The sequence below is a fragment of the Pleurodeles waltl genome, chromosome 4_2 (genome assembly GCF_031143425.1).
Source record: "Pleurodeles waltl isolate 20211129_DDA chromosome 4_2, aPleWal1.hap1.20221129, whole genome shotgun sequence".
NCBI lineage: Eukaryota > Metazoa > Chordata > Amphibia > Caudata > Salamandridae > Pleurodeles > Pleurodeles waltl.
Genome location: NC_090443.1, coordinates 314993264 through 315012594, shown reverse-complemented (window position 1 = coordinate 315012594; position 19331 = coordinate 314993264). Strand labels below are relative to the sequence as shown.

At 47.1% G+C, this 19331-nt stretch overlaps 1 protein-coding gene across 9 annotated transcripts in view; it reads left to right on the top strand.

Moving 5' to 3' along the window:
- TNRC6B (trinucleotide repeat containing adaptor 6B) overlaps positions 1-19331 on the top strand; it is a 1322553-nt gene that overhangs the window by 818709 nt on the left and 484513 nt on the right. For 8 of the 9 annotated variants that reach the window (XM_069231280.1, XM_069231283.1, XM_069231279.1 and 5 more), the window contains 2 exons: positions 4803-4951; positions 5592-5762. In XM_069231280.1, the coding sequence (XP_069087381.1) occupies positions 4803-4951; positions 5592-5762 (320 nt within the window). The remainder of the gene's footprint in view (positions 1-4802; positions 4952-5591; positions 5763-19331) is intronic. The other variant, XM_069231284.1, reaches the window with a different exon arrangement.

The following is a 19331-nucleotide window of genomic DNA, read 5'->3' as shown; positions in this document are numbered from 1 at the left end:
AATGCCCCCACTATCTTTGGTGTAACACTTATCAAATTGTCAAAGGATCCTTGTGATTAGGTCCATTGGAGCTGTAACTCCTCCTGCAAAGGTCTCATTCTCAACCTTGCTAGATGAACCAGGACGATGGATGAGGAAATCCTATCTAGGAGCGACTTGAACAGTCATGCTGATATTGACCTTCTTCTTGATATGCTGACAGCCAAGTTGGCTAGTTTCTACTGTCATGCCTGAGTGAGATACGGCTTGTTTTCGATGGTGTCGAGTCCTGCACCCAAAAAGACTAACCTGCTTGTAGGAAGAGTGACTGACTTCTGGAAATTCACTGTTAGTCCCAAACTGTGAAATAGTTCTAGGTAGACGTTTGTAGCCTTGGACGCTATCTGTGATGAAGGGGCTTTTATCAGCCACTCGTCCAGGTATGGGAACACCTGAAAACCCCTGTTGGGGAGAAAGCCTGCTACTGGGGCAAGACATTTTTTGAAAATTCGTGGCGCTGACTTCAAGCCGAATGGGAGGACTTTGAATTGATAATGGGCACCGGCCACAGTAAAGTGGTTCAAAACGTACAGGATATCTGACAGCGTGATCGTACGAAAGGATTGCTTCCATAGAAACTTGTTCAGCTTCCTGAGAACCAGGATCGGCCTCCATTCCCCTGACCTCTTCCTTATTAGAAAGAACCAGGAATAGAACCTGAGTCCTCTGTGCTGAACCGGAACTTCCTCTATCGCTCCCTTGGCGAGCATCAGGAACACCTCCTGGTGAAGCAGGCGAAGATGGAGCAGTTTGGATTTTCTTGGCGGATGGTGTGGTGGTTTTTGTATAAATTCCAACGTATGACCTCAAGCCACTATATCCAGCACCCATTTGTCCGATGTTATGCTTTTCCAATTCTGGAGGTAATTGGAGATGTTCGCTCCCACTTGATGGTTCTGTGAATATTGGGGGAAGCGTAGCCGGTGCTGGTGCCTGATGTGCATCATTGTTTGAGGTTCATCCCGGGTTTGGGAATTCTTCTATCTCCTTCCTCCCTGTCTGGTGTATGAGGCGATGGATGGTTGTCTATATTGTTGCTGATAGGATAATCTACACTGAGTCTGTTGATACTGCCTGTAGTAGGAACCTCAAAATGTTGTAAAACCCCTTCCTCCTGCACCCCGGAAGGGCTGCTTCCGGTACTACAAAGTACCCAGGGACCGAGCACTGTCTGTCAGCCTTGATGGCCTGCAATGCGTTGTCTACGTGTTTGCCGAAGAGAGATTCTCCGTCATACGGCATGTCAAGAATTCTGGAATGTACCTCTGGTCTGAAAGAGGTGGATTTCAGCAAACCCTGGCGGCATAATACCGCAGCTCCAGCCAATTGGCGAAAGCCGAAGGAGGCTATATCCTGTGTGCAGTCAATTATTTTGTCAGACGTACGCTCTCCTTGAAGGATCTTTCGTGGCTCTGCTTGTTTGCTCACCAGAATGAGGTTCATGAAAGCATGCATATCCGACCACATTTGGCGATCGTATCGGCCCAAAATCGCCATGGAATTTGCTGCCCGATCAGTTATGGCCAACATGGACGAGAACCTCTTGCCCACATTATCCAGTCTCCTTCCTTCTATATCTGGAGGAGTAGATATAGGTGCTGACGGGTTCTTAGAACGCCTTTGAGCAGCTTGAGAGATATGTCTGGCTTTGGATGGCCAGTCAAACATGCCGGAGAGTCCTGAGTTGCCTTATATTTCTTGTCGAGCTTCTGTGGCACTGGTGGAACTGTTGCCGGGTTCTGCGTGATCTTGATCCCCTCAATCCAAATGAAGTCAATGATAGGGATGGCCCTCACAGACTTCCTTGCTTGTTCCTTAAAGTCATGGAGGAAGCATTTAGACTGCAAGACCGATGTTGGCAAGTGGAAACGCGGGGCCGCCCCAACCATCAAATTGTGAAAACCACCTATACCCTCCGGTGGGGAATCTGAAGGACAAGGAGGTGGTGGAGCAGGAGTAGGGGCTAGATAGTCGTCCCATTCCTCACTAGGATGCTGTGGTGTTGAAATTTCACCTTCTTCCTCCCCAGACCTCAAAACCTCATCTCTAGGGGGAGTGGCTAACACAGATTGTGGAATCATCCTGGGAGTAGCTGGAGGTGGAAATACACTCCTTGGTGTAACAGGAGAAGTTGGAAGCGGCGGTTGCTCCCCCGCTGCAGCTGGGAACCTCCTCCTATAATCCTGCAACATTGAGCAAGTCCTGAATCAAGGAGGCAGGCATCTGGACAGTGTCGTAGTTGAGGTGGAGGTTCATAATAGGGTCCCTGATGGGGAGTAACAAGGCTGATATTGATCATACTTATTATCATCATCCTCCTCTTGATATTTGACGTGCAACTGGGATGGGCTGTGTGCATCCCCAAACGGACCCTCATCTGACTCTTCCTATTCCAGCAGATGACTAAGCAGCAAAGTTGTCACCTTACTCAGTGAAGTATCCTGAAGATATATTGCAGACCTGGACACTGCTGTGATTTTAACTGTGGCGCGAAGATCAGGAGACCCAGAAGAAATAGGAATAACATCCATTTGACTCAGTTACCATTGGCATAGTCAGTGGTGTAGACGACGATGGTCCTGTCGACAGCACTTATATCGTGGACGGTTTTTCTATCAATGACAGTCTCGTCGACGGTGGTGTGGTCGGTCTTGTTGACAGCAGCCTTGTCGACGGTGATGTAGCTGACGGAGCTTTCGTTGACGGTGTTGCAGTTTACGGGGTTATCATAGACGCTGTCGTCAACGACTATGTTCTCGTCGACGATGGCGTCAATGTTATGTTGAGCGACTAAATCTTTTCTGAAGCCTTCGTCGACGGTGGCTTAATGGAAGGAATAGGAGCCTTTACTACGGACGTTGACGTAGTTGTAGTCGACTACGGCCTCGTCGACGAGGTGGTGGAGACGGTAGATGTGAAAACCGTTGTCACTGTCGTTGACGGTGGTGTCGTCGTCGACTTGATAGACACCTTTCTAGAGGTAGAAGGCTCAGATGAAGGAGAACGGTGTGATGACTTCTTCTTTCGTTGAGGAGAGGATGGCTCAGATTAAATTGAGCCCTGTACGCCTTTTGCACCTTCTTTATGATGCATTTTTTGACACTTTCAGCCTGACCCAGGTCCTCAGATCTGGACCTTTTATGTGGCCTTTCTGACTCACTCTCCTCACCTGAAGTACAGGATTTTGCCTGTAGCCATGTTAAAAATCTACCCTCACGGTCCCTGAGGGTTTTTGCAGAGAAAGTGTGGCATATCTTGCAGTCTGGTGTTCTGGATACAGGCAGTTTTTGTGTGGATCATCCACATGCAGCCTTTTCTTGCCACAGGTCTTACAAGGGTGGGAAATACTTTTCTAGACGAATCTGACATGTTTTTGAGATTTTCTGAGAGAAAATCTTCTGAAGAAGTAGAAAACTGAGCAGAGCTCAGGGAGAGTCCCTTCACACAACGTGCGGTAGCAAATCTGAGGAAAAGAGCCTCTCTGGAGAGTATTCTAGAGGTAGCTGGTGCCTGATTGGCCAGCAGCCAGGTTTGGGTCCTTTTCACAAAAGGACGGAGATAGGCTATAGGAGTCATTTGGGTTACCATTATAACCTATGAAAACATTTTTGGTGCTTATTGCTTTTCATGTACCGTGGGACTCCCACTTCGACGATGAGGATGATTCAAGCATGTAAATTTATGAAAGATACCAATACTGGATAACTGCAGTTACAGGTAAGTAACTTATTTTCTTTTTAAGAAGCCGTGGACCCAGGAGGAGGCTTTGCGGATCCCCAGGGGTCCCCAGACCACAGGTTGGGAACCACTGCTCTAGGGACTAACAGTATGGTGACATGACCATATTTCTTACAAAATATATTTTTTTATGGTGTCCTCTGGGGGCTGTTGTGAACATAACCGCCTAATGCAAAAGTTTATTTCTGATAGAAGTTTATATGGTAATTGTAGGTTTTAATGATCTCTCTTTATTACAATTATGACCTTGATTCGGGCCAACTTAACATCCCTATTACACTGACTGTTTGAAAACTCTTGATATGCTTGGGTTGACCCTTCTAGTTTATTTCTCCTCTGTGGTTGACTTGTCTTTTTTTGGGAGAATTGTGTTAGCCAGCCAGCAACTGATGGTGGGTGGTGAAAGTGGTATTCTATTGAAATTAGCATGGCAGATTTAAATTAGGATGCTAAATGACAACATTTTCATTTTTTTGCTGCAGATGGAGGAAGAAGTCAAATGGAAGTGCTTTAGTTATATGCAGGGTCACTGGAATTATTTGGCACAAAATAACGAAATCATGAAGTAGGGTTGGCCAATTTATATGGCAAGAAAAGTCCAGTTATGAATTTACAATGCCAATAGCTCTATCTCAAGCAAATGTGAGACCTATTGCATTACAAATGCTTGTTTTATATTGTTTCAGGATCCTGCATGTAATTGAAGAAATGTGTTTTAGTGATTATTTATTAATTCATGACGAACAACAAACTTACTTGTAGATATGGAGTTAATTGTCACATCCCATCGTTCAGGACTGTAGATGAGTCTGCTCTGTGCATGCCAAGTATCCCACTTGAAGAAGAGATGGTCTCATTGTGCAGCATTGTTTTCATTTTTATTGGCGACAATGATTGAGAGACATTTTTGCTTCTGTATTGGTATTAACGTTGGCCGGGCAGAAAGCTCCAAGTCTAATACAGCCCTGTATCCTCACCCCTGACAATACCCTTAATGCCTGACTCCCTATCTACTTACCTTGCAGGTGGCCTTGCTGATAAGAAGTTTGACGCAGACAAGCGGGGTCTGAGTCTTGGGGATTATAACGACAATTTAAGGAAGGATCGCTCTGGCTTCCGTCCTCCTAATTCCAAAGATTTGGGAGTCAATGACAGTGGGCCTTATTATGAGAAGGTGAGTCGTTTAAAAGCTTATGTATTTGTAAAGCACGCATTCACCCTGAAGAGGATCATGGTGCTGACACAGATGTCTACCTCTTTATATTGCTGCATAGATCCTTCCATCAATACTCCTTTTCTTGTTCTTCCACCCTTGCCTGGTTCTTGGATGTCTGCCAACTGTTCTGCCCAACCACTGGCTGCCTGTTGTCTTTCCCTTTTCTACCGATAAGGCCCTGCTCACCATGTATGTTGTTGTAGATTGGGCCCCATCACATAAACATTCAGAAAAAGTAGTCTGGATTACATTAGATGAGTGTTCTGGGCACTGGAGACCTGGCATTCTTGCACTACTTGTGGGACAAATAGCAGGACCCTCTTACTTCTCTTGTCCTCCTCAGAAGCATGAATGGTGTGTAGAATGCTGGTCAATAGTTCTTCCTAACCCCACCTCATATGTGGCCAACTGGTTTGAAGACCTGCACTGTACTTTTCAGGCTGGAGTTTTGATAATGCTGCACTTGGAATACTACTCACACTGGCCTTTTTCTCTCCTCTCTTCCTCCATTCTTCCGTCTCTCCCACCCTTTCCTGTCTCTCCTCTTGGGCGCTGTTGCTTGTCTAACCAACACCTGCTCAACTGCCTCCCTCTCCAGCTGACTCTGCCTTTCTCCAATCAAGACGGGTGCCTTGGGGATGAGGTGGCCTGCTCTCCCTTCTCCCCCTCCCCAAGTTACAAGCACTCCCCTTCCGGCTCCACACTGCCCTCCGTCGGCTTGGGCGCAATCGGCTCTGGGCTCAACCCCCAAACCTTCGCTGCCAGACAAGTAAGGATGCTGCTTTTTGGGTGCCTTGCGGGTGCATAGAGACATTTGTCTCACTTCCTTGCTTGGCGCTGACCACCTGTTGAGATTTATTTTTTCAACTTTGCATACTTTAATTTCTCTCATAAAGTAGTGTAGATGTTAGGACACTTGTCATGTCTGACCTAGACAGAGATGCAGCTGATGCTAAGTCAAAAGTTACCCAGAGCGCACAATTTCCTATCACTCTTGCTCAGGGCTGAATGGCAAATCTATCTACTGCTGACCTTTTCCTTTGTTTCATTTGGGCTGTGTAATGTTAATATGTTTTAAGTGCATGCCTGCCATCGTTGGCCACTTGGCGCTAGTTACTAAATTCTACACAACGCTAACCAGTTCATTTTCCCTCACTGGCTCCTATGAATGGAAGAAGTCAATATGTGATGTTTATGATGACTATTTCACAGTTTACCAGAACTCCTCAAGCCACTAATGAACAGAGGTACTCATGGGCAAGAGAATCATGTGTGTGATGGCATGTGTGGCTGTAGATACAGATGCTCTGCATACTCCTGCCATTTAGTGTTGGGCTCGGAGTGTTAAAAGTTATTTTTATTTGGAGAAGCATTTACAAATCACGGGATAGAGTGACTCCTCGGTGCGCATGGGCATCCTCTCCTTTGTTCGATTGTGTTCGATTTTTCCAACTGTCAGGTCAGTTTTTTTGACAGACCACCATAATGCGGCCTCGCCCATTGCTCAGGACTTCCACCGCTTGGCACAAAAAAAAGAATGTTGAGCTAATGGAACGGACACCGGTTAATTTTTGTCCTTGGTGCCGTTCCAAGTTCCCCAACACCGACCATCATCAGATGTGTAATCAGTGCCTCTCCCCAGATCATCAGGAAGCTACTTGCGACGCCTGTAGGGCATTCAGATCTAAGACGACCCCAAGAACGAAGAGCTTGTAGGTTGGCGATGGAGCAGAAATTCCCAAAACACACCACAGACATCTTTGGGGAGGAGCACGCACAGGAGGAACCCGAACAAGAAGAGGCCTTCTCCATCCAAGTTACTGACTGACGTTCAGTCGGAGATTAAGAGCAGTGAGGTGAGGTGAGGTCAGTGCAGCCAGTGAGTGCTGTAACCCCGCCTTTCCAACAAAAGACTGTTAAAAAAAACAAAAAAAAAAACAGCCAACACACTTACAGCGGCCTGGGGATTGACCTCAAGCATTTCAGTCCAAATTACTGTCGTCAAACCCTCGGCACAAGCACCTCTGGTCTGGCCCAGCCGGCCACAACCACTGCTTCTGTACGACAAAGTCACCAATCGAAACTATGGGTACCGAAAATAAATGTCAACTCCTTCGGAGTGTATGGACTCAAGCCAATCCTTCACTACACCATCTCCAGTTGAGCCTGTTTTGGAGCCTATAAACTCAAAACCGCGACGTCTCCATATCCAGGAAGATACAGGGCGTATCATTGCTCTTCCCTGCCCTGCCACATTCAAGTGGAAGTTATCCTTTCAGGAGGCCTTAGGCACTTCCTCTCCACCAAAAAAGACCTCTAAGGACAAGGCTACTTTATCTAAACCTTTGTCTCCTCCTCCCCACCTGAATTACATTCCTCCCCACCTCTACCCCCTCTTTCTCTACCTCTTTCCCCTCTTCATTCTCCTGCCTCTCCTACTGCAGGAGACCTCACACCTCAGGGTTCACATTTATTTAAAGCGGAATATTTAGATGGAACACAGCAAGACCCAGAACCATGGGATGCATATGACCTTGATCTCATATGACCCAGATTTATACCCTGCAAGATCCTCTTCCCCCAGAGGACTCTACTAGTTGCCAGCAGGTCATAGCAAGGGTAGCTACTTTTCATAATGTTCAGCTCCATGGGGATCAGATAGAACAGGATTTTATGTTTGATACCTTAATCATCACAAATAGGGATCTTCAGTTCCTTCCCTTGCTTCCTGGCATGATTCGTCACACAGATGACCTCTTTAAGGAGCCAGTCTGCTCTAGAATTATCACTCCTGCTGCTTCTGATCCACTATATATCAGGGCCCATCAGATTCAAAAAGTGGCCACCATTGCAAGGAAGAGAGCCAACAGCCAGGCCACAGGAGTTGGGTCTCCACCAGACAAGAAGAGCAAAATGATAGATGCAGCAGGCAAAAGAGTTGCAGAATAAGCAGCAAATCATTGCCACATTGCCAGTTCGCAGGCCTTGTTAGCAAGGTGTGATTTGGCTCACTGGGATGAAATGGAGAAATTCCTTCAATATCTCCCAGATAAGCATGGCAAACAAGGCTAGTTGATTGTTACAGAAGGACAAACAATCACCAATAACTCTACACTCTGTGCATTAGAAGCCACAGATACCGCTGCACGAGGGGTGAATACAAGCATACTGTTAAGAAGACATGCCTGGCTTAGTTGTTCTGGCTTCAAGCCAGAGGCACAACAAGCGGTGCTCAACATGCCCTTTGACAAAACACCTTTTTCCGCCCTCAAGTGGACTCCACTCTGGAGAAACTAAAAAAGATACTGACACCGCAATGCTATGGGCACTCTTCAGTCTCATCCACAAAGGTAATTTTGTCACCCCCTCATTTAGGGGTGGTTCAAAGCCACAACCTCAGAACCATCTTCCTCTCAAACTAAACAGCCCTCAACCTCATATTCTCAAGGTTTCTTCAGAGGCACTTAGAGGTATCAGCAGCAGAGGCAAGAGCACTACCACAGGTGGCTCAGACTCAACATCTAAGCAGTGACTATATACATCTGCCCAATCCCCACACCACACCTGTAGGGGGGCGACTTCAAAATCTTCACACACAAGGGAAATAACATAGGACCAATGGGTCCTTTCCATTATCCAACTTGGCTATTGTCTGGAGCTTACTACCGCACCTCCAAACATTCCCCCTCATTATCACAGGTTATCTCACAAACATCTCACCCTTCTAAATCAACAGGTACAGTCCCTGCTGCTCAGAGGCATCAGTGCGCCTGTTACATTACAATACGAGGGAACAGGAATATGTTCCCTATAGTTTCTCATCCCCAAAAAGGAAGGAACGCTCAGGTCACTTCTGGATCTCAAACTGTATGAAGCTGGCCTGGTGTGTGGTGGGTACCTAAGGTACTTACACCTTATACCAGGTCCAGGTATTCCCTCTTAGTGAAGTGTAGGCAGTGACTAGAAGCCAGGCTTTCTAGAGGTAGCTGTGGATGAGCAGCTAAGGCTTATGTAGGAGACATGCCAAACCTCTGTAGTCACACAATGCTTACACACATGAAAGAAAACACTCAGTTGTACAAAAATAAAGGTACTTTATGTTCGATGGCATATGTTGCTGCAGATACAATACCACAAAGTACTAGAAGGGCAACCCTGCTATAGGAGGTAATAATACACTAATGATACACTAGTTAACAGTAATAGGCTCAGAAAATGCCAGACAACAGTGCAAATTGCAATAAGCAATAATGACCCTAGGGGGAGCCCAAACTATATACTAAAAAAATGGAATTCAAACACAGGACCCCTACGTAGGTGAGTGGAATGTGGAGAGGGGAGCTGGGAGTACTAGAAAACTCCAAAGGTAAGTACCACAATATCCCCCAGTGACCAGTAAAGCAGGAGTAAAAATCACTGGAGTTTCCCTAAACCACCCAAAAGGAAAAAAAGAAGAAAAGAAAACACCCAGACAAGACTGCAAGAAACCAGTGGTTGATTCCTGGAGCGTAAGACCTGTGGAGAGATGGGACCAAGTCCAACAGTCACAGTGGAGTCCAGGAAGAGTAGGAGTTACTGCCCACCCATCTGTACTTGCAGTAGTTGACCAACGGTGACGAACATAAGGTCAGCACTGCAACCCTGGAGCCGGAGAAGAGTTCTTGATGGATGCAGAAGATGTCCCATGCTAGAGTGAAGATTGCAGATGGGGTTGGTGCATTAATTCAACAACAAGCCTTGGCAAAGGCAAACTTGCGGTTAGTGGAAAAGTGGTGCTGCCGGGGACCCGCGCCACAGAGCACCCACAGGAGTCCTGCAGGGCAGAAACACAGAAGTTGCAGAAGGAGCCCATGCAGCACTACAGGAAGGGATCCCACGCTGCAGGACTGTGGGTCACTGAACCAGTGTGGGCTGGTTTATGCACAGAGGCTACCCCTCCCAAGCCAGTCACACCTATTTCCAAAGGGAGAGGGTGTTACTGCCCTCTCCCAAAGGAAATCTTGTGTTCTGCCTTCCTGAGCTTGATCAGGTCAAGCAGCAAGAGAGCAGAAACCTGTCTGTCGGGTGGCAGTAGCTTCGGCTGCCTGGAAAAACCCTGTAAGACTGGTGATAGCAATGCTGGGAGTCCTCTAAGGAGGCCCCAGTGTGCATGGAATCATACTTCCAATACCTGCAACAGTATTGGGGTATGATTCGGACATGTTTGATACCAAACATGCCTAGATTCGGAGTTACCATTATGTAGCTGGACATAAGTAGTGACCTATGTCCAGTACAAGCATAAAATGGCATCCTCGCACTCACGAAGTCCAGAAAAATGGAACAGGAGTTCGTGGGAGCACCTCGGCTAATGCAGGGTTGCCCTCACACACACAGGTACTTGCACCCTGCCCTGTGGGTTAGGAGGGCCTGCCATAGGGGTGACCCTTTCACGCAGGCTGCAATGGCAGGCCTGCAGAACACTTTGCATGGGCTCCCTATGGGTGGCATAATACTTGCTGCAGCCCATAGGGATCCCCTGGTACCCCAGTGCCCTGGGTACCGAGGTACCATACACTATGGGGGCACCAGTATGCCAAATGTGGGGTTAAAAAGGTTTCAAGCAACAAAGTTAGAAGGGAGAGAGAGCATAGTCACTGAGGTCCTGGTTAGCAGGATCCCAGTGAACACAGTCAAACACACTGATAGACTGGCTAGAAAGGTGGGGTAACCATGCTAGAAAGAGCCTACGTTCCTACACAAACCGTTAAAACACTACATGCTTTCAGAACACTTTCACATGGTTAATCTTCAAGACATTATTACCCTTCTTCTACAAGGAAACTTTGACAGCACTAGACTTGAAAGATTCCTACTTCCACATTCTCATCCACCCTGCACACAGGAAACATCGAAGGTTCATGGTTGCAGGAAAACATTATCAATTCAAAGTCCTGCCTTTAGGAATCACAACTGCTCCCAGAGTAATCACAAAGTGCTTGGCGGTAGTCGCTGCACACCTCAGAAGACTTGTTCCCTTACCTAGACAACTGGCTAATCAAAGCCAGCACTCTACAGCAGTGTCAGTCTTGAACTAAGACCATAGTATACCTGCTTCTTAAGTTAGGGTTCACAGTCAGCTTACTGAAATCCCATCTACAGCCTCTTCGGGTTCAGCCCTCTGGGAGCCATTCTCAGTGCAGAGTTGAAGTTATCCTATCCAACCCAGCATGCATTCAGAGTTTTCAGTCTCTTCTCCCTCAATTTCAGGAGAACCACTCACATACAGTTAGAACTATCATGCGCCTCTTAGGGATGATGGCATCGTACATTGACATTGTTCCCCATGCCAGACTACACATGTGCCCACTACCTGTCTGTCACGTCAATGGTTTCTGTCACATGGTCACCTGGAAGATTTAGTGTTAGACTGCCATACCCACTGCTCTCTGCAATGGTGGAACACCACCAACCTGTTGAAAGGGTGGACTTTTCTAGACCCTGTGCCCCAGCTAGTTCTGGCCACGGATGCATCATTGATGCGTTGGGGCGCTCATCTTCCAGACCTCACAGTACATGGTTTATGGGATCTCAGTCACCAGTCCATGCACATCAATTATCTGGAGCTTCCGGCAGTGTTTCTAGCCCTGAAATCTTTTCTTCCTCACCTGTCGCACAAGCTTGTCTTAGTTCGAACAGACAACATGACAGCCATGTATTATCTACAGAAACTGGGGAGCATGGTCATTCCAGCTGTCCCAACTCGCTCAGACAGTATGGAAGTGGGCTCTTCACCATCACATTTACTTAGTGGCAGAATATCTCCCAGGAACAGGCAACGAGTTCGCAGACCTGCTTAGCAGGATGCATCAACAAGTCTACGAATGAGAACTCCACCCACAAGTCCTTTAAAAATATTGCAAAAAGTGGGGAACTCCTCAAATAGACTTTTTTGCCACAGCAGAAATCGCAAAATGTCCAAGCTTCCCATCCAGACACCCACACCCTCCCTCCAAAGGTAATGCTCTATGGATGAACTATTCAGGAATATTTACTTACGCTTTTCTACCTCTCCCGCTCATTCCATTTTCATTGCGTTATTAGTCACTATCACAACACTCAGTTAGTGAGCTCCAGACCCTAACATTGGAAGAAACTTGCTTTCAAATACACATAGACAAAGTGATTCTTCGTACCAAAGTGGTTTCTCAATTTCATATCAATCAATCCATTGAGTTACAGGTTTTTTTCCTGCAACCTGAATCCGTTGCCTAAAGAGCTCTCCACACTCTAGCTGTCAAATGAGCACTCATGTACTACTTTGATAGGACCAAGATTTTTAGAAAAATTAAACAGCTCTTTGTAGCGTTTTCTCTACCTCATAAGAGTAGTCCAATATCAAAAACCAGCATAGCTGGATGGATAGTTAAATGCATATAAACATGCTATATATACAAAGGCAAAAAGACAGTTATATGAAAGTGCCTTTTTGCCATAGTTACACCCCCACATTTCACCTGATATCTGATGCTAACTTGACTGTTTGTGCTGGGATCCTGCTAACCAGACCCCAGCACGTGTTCTTTCCCTATACTGTACCATTGCTTCCTCAATTAGCATACCCCTGGCACACAGCTAGGTCCCTTGTAAAAGTTACCTGTGGTACCAAGGGCCTTGTGACGAGGGAGGGTGTCTAAGGGTTGTAGCAAGTATTATCCCACCCTAAGGGACCCCTCACCAAACACATGTCCACTACCATTACAGCTTGTGTGCGCTGGTGAGGAGAAAAAGGTAAAGTCGACATGGCATCCCTCTCAGGGTGCCATGACCACAAACCACTGCCTGTGGCATAGGTAAGTCACCCCTCTAGCAGGCCTTACAGCACTAAGGCAGGGTGCATTACACCACAGGTGAGGGCATAGCTGCATGAGCAAAATGCCCCTACAGTGTGTGTCCATTCTTAGACATTGTAAGTTCAATGTGGCCATTTTGAGTACACAGGCTGGAAGTTTGTCATTACGAACTCCACAGCTCCATGATGGCTTCACCGAAGACTGAGAAGTTTGGTATCAAACTTCTCATCTGAATAATCCCACACTGATGTCAGTGCTGGATTATTGAAAAAAGCTCACACAAAGCATCTAAGAGGTGCCCCCTGCATTTCACCCAACCCTTTAGTGTGATTTTTTTGTGCCAGTCTGCCACTAACAGACAAGTTTCTGACCTCATGGTATGAGTCTTTCTGCTCTCTGGGGTCAGTACCAAAGCCTTCTCTGTGTGGATGTGCTTCACACCTCCCCCCTGCAGGAACTACAGCACTTGGGGTGAGGCTCAAAGTCTCCTTCCTGTCTCGTGTTACAGTGCCCCAGGTCACTCCAGCTAGTGGAAGAGGCCAGCTCCCCCGACCAAGCTCCACTTTTGGTTGCAGGTCAGTCAGGAAAATTAGTAAACACCAAGAGGTGTGCCCACCCCAGCAACACCCACCCCTAGGGTGCCCAGAGCAGAGGTGAACCCCTCATGGCAGAATCCTCCATCTTGCTTTGGAGGATATTAGCCAGTAGTTTTTGGAATGTGCCCCCCTCCCCAAAGGGAGTGGGCAGAAGAAGGGTATAGACACCCTCAGGGACAGTCGCCATTGGCTACTGTCTTGACCCCTGTAACACCCCTAAATCTAGTATTTAAGGGCACCTCCGAACCCTGCTCCTCAGATTCCTGGTGACCTGACAAGGACGGAAGAGCCGCACCAGCAGAAGAAGACTCCAGACGACAACTGACTTGGCCCCAGCCCTACCAGCCTGTGTGCAGTTTCACGACTCCTGTTACAAGATGATGACTTGTCCTGCAGGACCAGCAACCTCTGTAAACCTCCAGAGGACTACCTGCCTACCCAGGGACTTAGGTCTCCTGAGGGCAGTGGCCTGTCCACCAAGAAACCTCTAAGAAGGACTCCAGAACTGCAAGGGTCCATGAGTCCTGCCCACTCTGCATCCGACGCCCACTGCCCATGACCAGGTGGCCCACTGGTTCAGAGAAGGTCCCCTCATGATTCCGACCTCTAGTCCACCCTGGCTTGAACCCTCCGGTCCAACAGAGCCCCTCCTGACTGCGACCTACTCCAGTGAAGGTTTCCTGACGTCTAAAGGTACCCCTGCACCCGCATCCCCCTGACCCTGGGTAACCCATCCAACGGTCCAGCAACGTCTATTGGGCTCTCTTCTTACCTGTTCAGCAGTTCGTTTTCTTCAGGCGACTCCCTGCACAACACCTGAAGCATCATTGTGACTAGTTGCTGGTGGTGCTCCATTGGTGTTTACCTAAACTTTCCCCTGTGAACTACCTAACCCCCAAAGACTTGGATTGTGAGTCCAGTACTTATCTGCAAATAGTGTTATTTGTCTACTTTTGAAACAGAAAAGTATTATTTACCTGTAAACCGTTTTACCTGTGAATTTTAAACAAAGTGCATTTGATACTTAAAGGTGATACATTCTTGAAACGGTACTTAATGCAACAAAGATCCTTTCAGTTCTAGAAATAAAGTAACAAAGTATATTTTTGATACATAAAATATATTGGCCTGGAGTTAGTCATTGAGCGTGTACCTCATTTCTTGACTGCGTGTACAACAAATGCTTAGCACTACCCTTTCATAAGCCTAACCGCTTGACCACACTACCACAAAAGAGAGCATTAGTATTATCTACTTTAGCCTCTAGGGACCCACTGGACTCTGTGCACACTATAACTGACTTTGTTACAGAGTCCGCTTCCTTCAACAGTTATCTTATGGCTCCTAGAGCACGTTGCCCTAGGAAAAAGGGGCCACCATGGCCTTCTTAGGAAACATACCTTTAGCTGTCATTTGCAGAGCAGCTGCTTGGTGTACACCACATACATTCACAGTACATTGTGTAGATGTACCAGCACGTCAACAAGCAAATGTAGGACAGACTGTCCTAAGAACACGTTTTGAAACAATTGCAACTCTCACAGGCTAGCCACTGCGTTCATGGAGGGACTTATTTCCAGTCTATGCAGCCCACAAGTATCTACAACTACATATACTTATCCAGTAGACATCTGTTTTCGTGGCATGTAGTGCTGTAGATTCACATGCACCCTCCCTCTTTCTTAAATGTGTGTGGCCATTCCATTTATCATATCCTTGTACATATGTAGATACACTTGCATGGACATCTTTCTCCATACTTCCTCTGTACACTCTCTCATCCGCCTGCGGGAAAACAATCTAACAAATGACTGGATGCCTATGCGCATTATAACTGAGATAGGCGAGTCACTCAATTCCGTGACTTGAAAGCAACTTGTAACACTCCAGAACCAGCAGTAGATGGCAGGAGTATGCAGCGCATGTGAATCTACAGTACATGGCACGGACAGATGTCTACTGGGTAAGTAACATTTTACCTTTTGAAAAGATAAAATGGCCCCTCCTTTATTAGGTGATTAAAGACGCTGTGTTGAAAACCTTGTGACTTACAGCTGTTAATTTTTGTACATATCACCATAGGCCCAGAATACATGCTAACTCAATCTTGGAGCTTTTACCCTTAAGGCTATGAGAGACGATGCTCCACAACACTCCATTTTGAGAGACTACTGACAGTTATCGACATTGTTGCTAGGATCTCTTATGGTAATTCATTCTGTCTCTCTCTCTCTCTCTCTCTACCTCACTCATCCCCAGGCACTTCAATAACTACAATTGATAATACAAGAGCATCATCTCACCCCTTGCAGAGAGGAGTTCTTTCACTGTCCCCTTTGCGGTCTCCTTTTTTCTAGCTTAAAGTATAGTAGTGCTTTTTAGCGTTTACATGTTAAGCATCTTTTCCCTGCTCATGACATTCTTTTGAACTGCAAAAGAAAGAAAATCACCTCTTTTTGAGGTACCAGTGAACAAAACGTTTTCTTTCTATAAAAAAAAGCGACATGATTTTGACTGGTTGCTCCTAAAATGCTAATTGGGAGCAGTGAGCGTTGTTTTAGGCTCTGCGATTTAGTGTATAGTCGGACATGCACACTTGATCGAAGTCTTTATTTCTTGTGTTTTTGACAAATTAAAAATGGAGGCAGCTGGTGGGTTGTGATTGGCACGAGAAGAGCTTGAACTGTATTTGATAGTTCTTGACCAAGAAAGCATATGAAACTGTAACCATCCTTGCACCAGACTTCTCTTATGTGGTATAGTGTTTCATCCCAAAGTATAGCCACTTGTTTCCTTTATTCAGGTTGCAGGAATCTGATTTCCTGGGATCTGGGGTGCCCCTAAATACTGAATTTAGGGGTGTGTTTAGGTCTGGGAGGGCAGTAGCCAATGGCTACTGTCCTTGAGGGTGGCTACACCCTGTTTGTGCCTCCTCCCTGTGGGAAGGGGGGCAAATCCCTAATTCTATTGGGGGAATCCTCCAAACTCAAGATGGAGGATTTCTCAAGGCAGTGGTCACCTCAGCTCAGGACACCTTAGGGGCTGTCCTGACTGGTGGGTGACTCTTCCTTGTTTTTCTCATTATCTCCTATTAAAACACAAAAGAGAGTGGTGGGAGTCGTACCGCCCCACACATACTCCCAAAGCAAAATTACATATTCATATACCACTGGAGGTGTGGGGTGGTCAGAGATGGGTGAAACTGGATTAGTGCACCCTCAGCTAATAATGCCGATTAGGCGTAGGTTAGTTCTAAGGGGAGGTGTGTGTAAAGAGTGTCTATGGAGATGGCTCTGTCTTACAAGAGGGAGTTCCTTTTACAGACTAGGTGGTCTCACACACGTAATAGTGTCATGCTTCATCATTTGACCACCTAGCCCCACCCAGGTAAGATAGTACTACCTGGGCGGACTCAACCTCGTTGTTAAAGAAACGACAAAGGGAGTGCTGAAATAAATCTTACTGGATAATTATCAGGGATCCAGATGAGGTAAGAATAAAATTACCATACATGTCACCTATCCCGATTGGCTGGGTACTTTAATAAAGGTGCATGCAGGTAAGGCTAAAAAGGAATTGAGACTCAGTTGAGTGCTAATGTCTCATAGAGTCTAAAAAACAGGGACCACCATGTTTCTGCCCTCTCTATGTGCTGGAAGGTCAGGGGAATTCGTCAGGGTCTAGGATCCCCTAAACATGGCTGCTATTACGCAAGCTTGCTGAGTGAAAGGAGAAAGGTAAAAGGCCTGCCTGAACAGATTGTTTATACTATGGTAGGTCTATAGAAGAAATGAATAAACTGGTAATTACAATAAATATGGTGAAACAGTGGTTCGATGGCATCTGTCGCTGTAGATACACATGTTCTGCATAGCTCGCCATCTGGTGTTGGGTCGGAGTGTTACAAGTTGTTTTTCTTCAAAGAAGTCTTTCGAGTCACGGGACCGAGTGACTCCTCCTTTTGTCTCCATTGCGCATGGGCGTCGACTCCATCTTCGATTGTTTTCTTTCCGCCGTCGGGTTCGGACGTGTTCCTGTCGCTCTGAGTTTCGGAACGGAAAGTTAGTAGATTTCGGAAGATTTTCGTCGGTATTGTTGCGTTCGGGATCGGCGTAGTTAGATTCAACACCGCATCGAAGATCGACGCGCTCCGGTGCCCTTCGGGGTAGTTTTCGAGCCCCCGTCGGGGCCTGGTCGGCCCGACCGCGTGTCCAACACCGCCGATGGAACAGACCCCGTTCCGTTTTTGTCCCAAATGCCACAATAAATACCCGTATACAGACCAACATTTGGTCTGTAACCTGTGCCTGTCACCTGAGCACAGTGAGGAGACTTGCGAAGCCTGTCGCGCGTTCCGGTCCCGAAAGACACTCCGTGACCGTCGAGCCAGGAGACTTCAGATGGCGTCCACGCCGACAGCGCACCGAGAGTTCGAGGAACAAGAGGAAGAAGAAACCTTTTCGATCCACGAATCGGACTCCGAGGAATTTGACGATCAAAGAACCATGAGTAAGACGTCGAAAACAACACATAAGAAAAGTGACAAGGCCCAGGGGACGCCACTGCCACCAGGCCATGGCTCCACCCATAAGTTCGGTGACCGACCATCGGCACCGAAAAAGGCCAAAACAGTGCCGAGATCGTCCGACTCCGGTCGAGACACCGGCACGCAGCCTTCTCGGGATCGAGAAAGTGCTGGAGAGAAGCAACGACACTGAGATAGCGGTGTAGAAACGGCTCGATGCCGAGACAGCGGCACCGACGAAGATCGACGCCGAGAGGTTTCGACTCCAAAAAAGAAAAAAGCCACCTCGGAGCCGAAAAAAGATACAGGCAGGGTTTCGGTGCCGAAACAACCCGTAACCGACCCAGGTCCAGGCTCTTATACAGAGGAGCAATCACTGTCCTCTCAGATGCGAAAGCATAGGTTTGAGGAAGAGCTGCAATCCACCGAAGTGGACCATACGCAAAAACGTATTTTCATACAGCAGGGAACAGGAAGAATAAGCACCCTTCCCCCCTATTAGGAGAAAAAGGAGACTGGAGTTTCAAACAGACCAGGCGCCACAAACAAAAATGGTGAAAAAGGTGACTCCGCCACCCTCTCCTCCACCTGTACTTAACGTCTCACCAGCGCAAACTCCGTCACATTCCCCGGCTCACACCACCATGAGCCAAGGTGACCAGGATCAAGACGCTTGGGACTTATATGACGCCCCAGTGTCGGACAACAGTCCGGAGGCATATCCAACAAAGCCCTCACCACCTGAAGACAGCACAGCATATTCTCAAGTGGTTGCTAGAGCAGCACAATTCCACAACGTAAACCTCCACTCAGAACAAGTCGAGGATGACTTTTTATTCAACACCCTCTCCTCCACCCACAGCTCCTACCAAAGCCTGCCTATGCTGCCAGGTATGCTTCGGCACGCAAAGGAAATCTTCAAGGAGCCGGTCAAAAGTAGGGCAATAACGCCAAGGGTGGACAAGAAATATAAAGCACCTCCTACAGACCCTGTTTTCATCACCACACAGCTGCCACCAGATTCCGTCGTAGTGGGAGCAGCTCGGAAGAGAGCCAACTCCCACACATCTGGGGACGCACCACCCCCAGATAAAGAGAGCCGCAAGTTCGATGCAGCTGGGAAAAGAGTCGCAGTACAAGCTGCAAACCAGTGGCGCATCGCTAATTCTCAAGCACTACTTGCGCGCTATGACAGAGCCCATTGGGATGAGATGCAACACCTCATCGAGCATCTACCCAAGGAACTTCAAAAAAAGGGCAAAGCAGGTGGTTGAGGAAGGACAGAACATATCAAATAACCAGATACGATCTTCTATGGACGCAGCAGACACAGCTGCAAGAACAATTAATACATCTGTGACCATTAGAAGGCACGCATGGCTAAG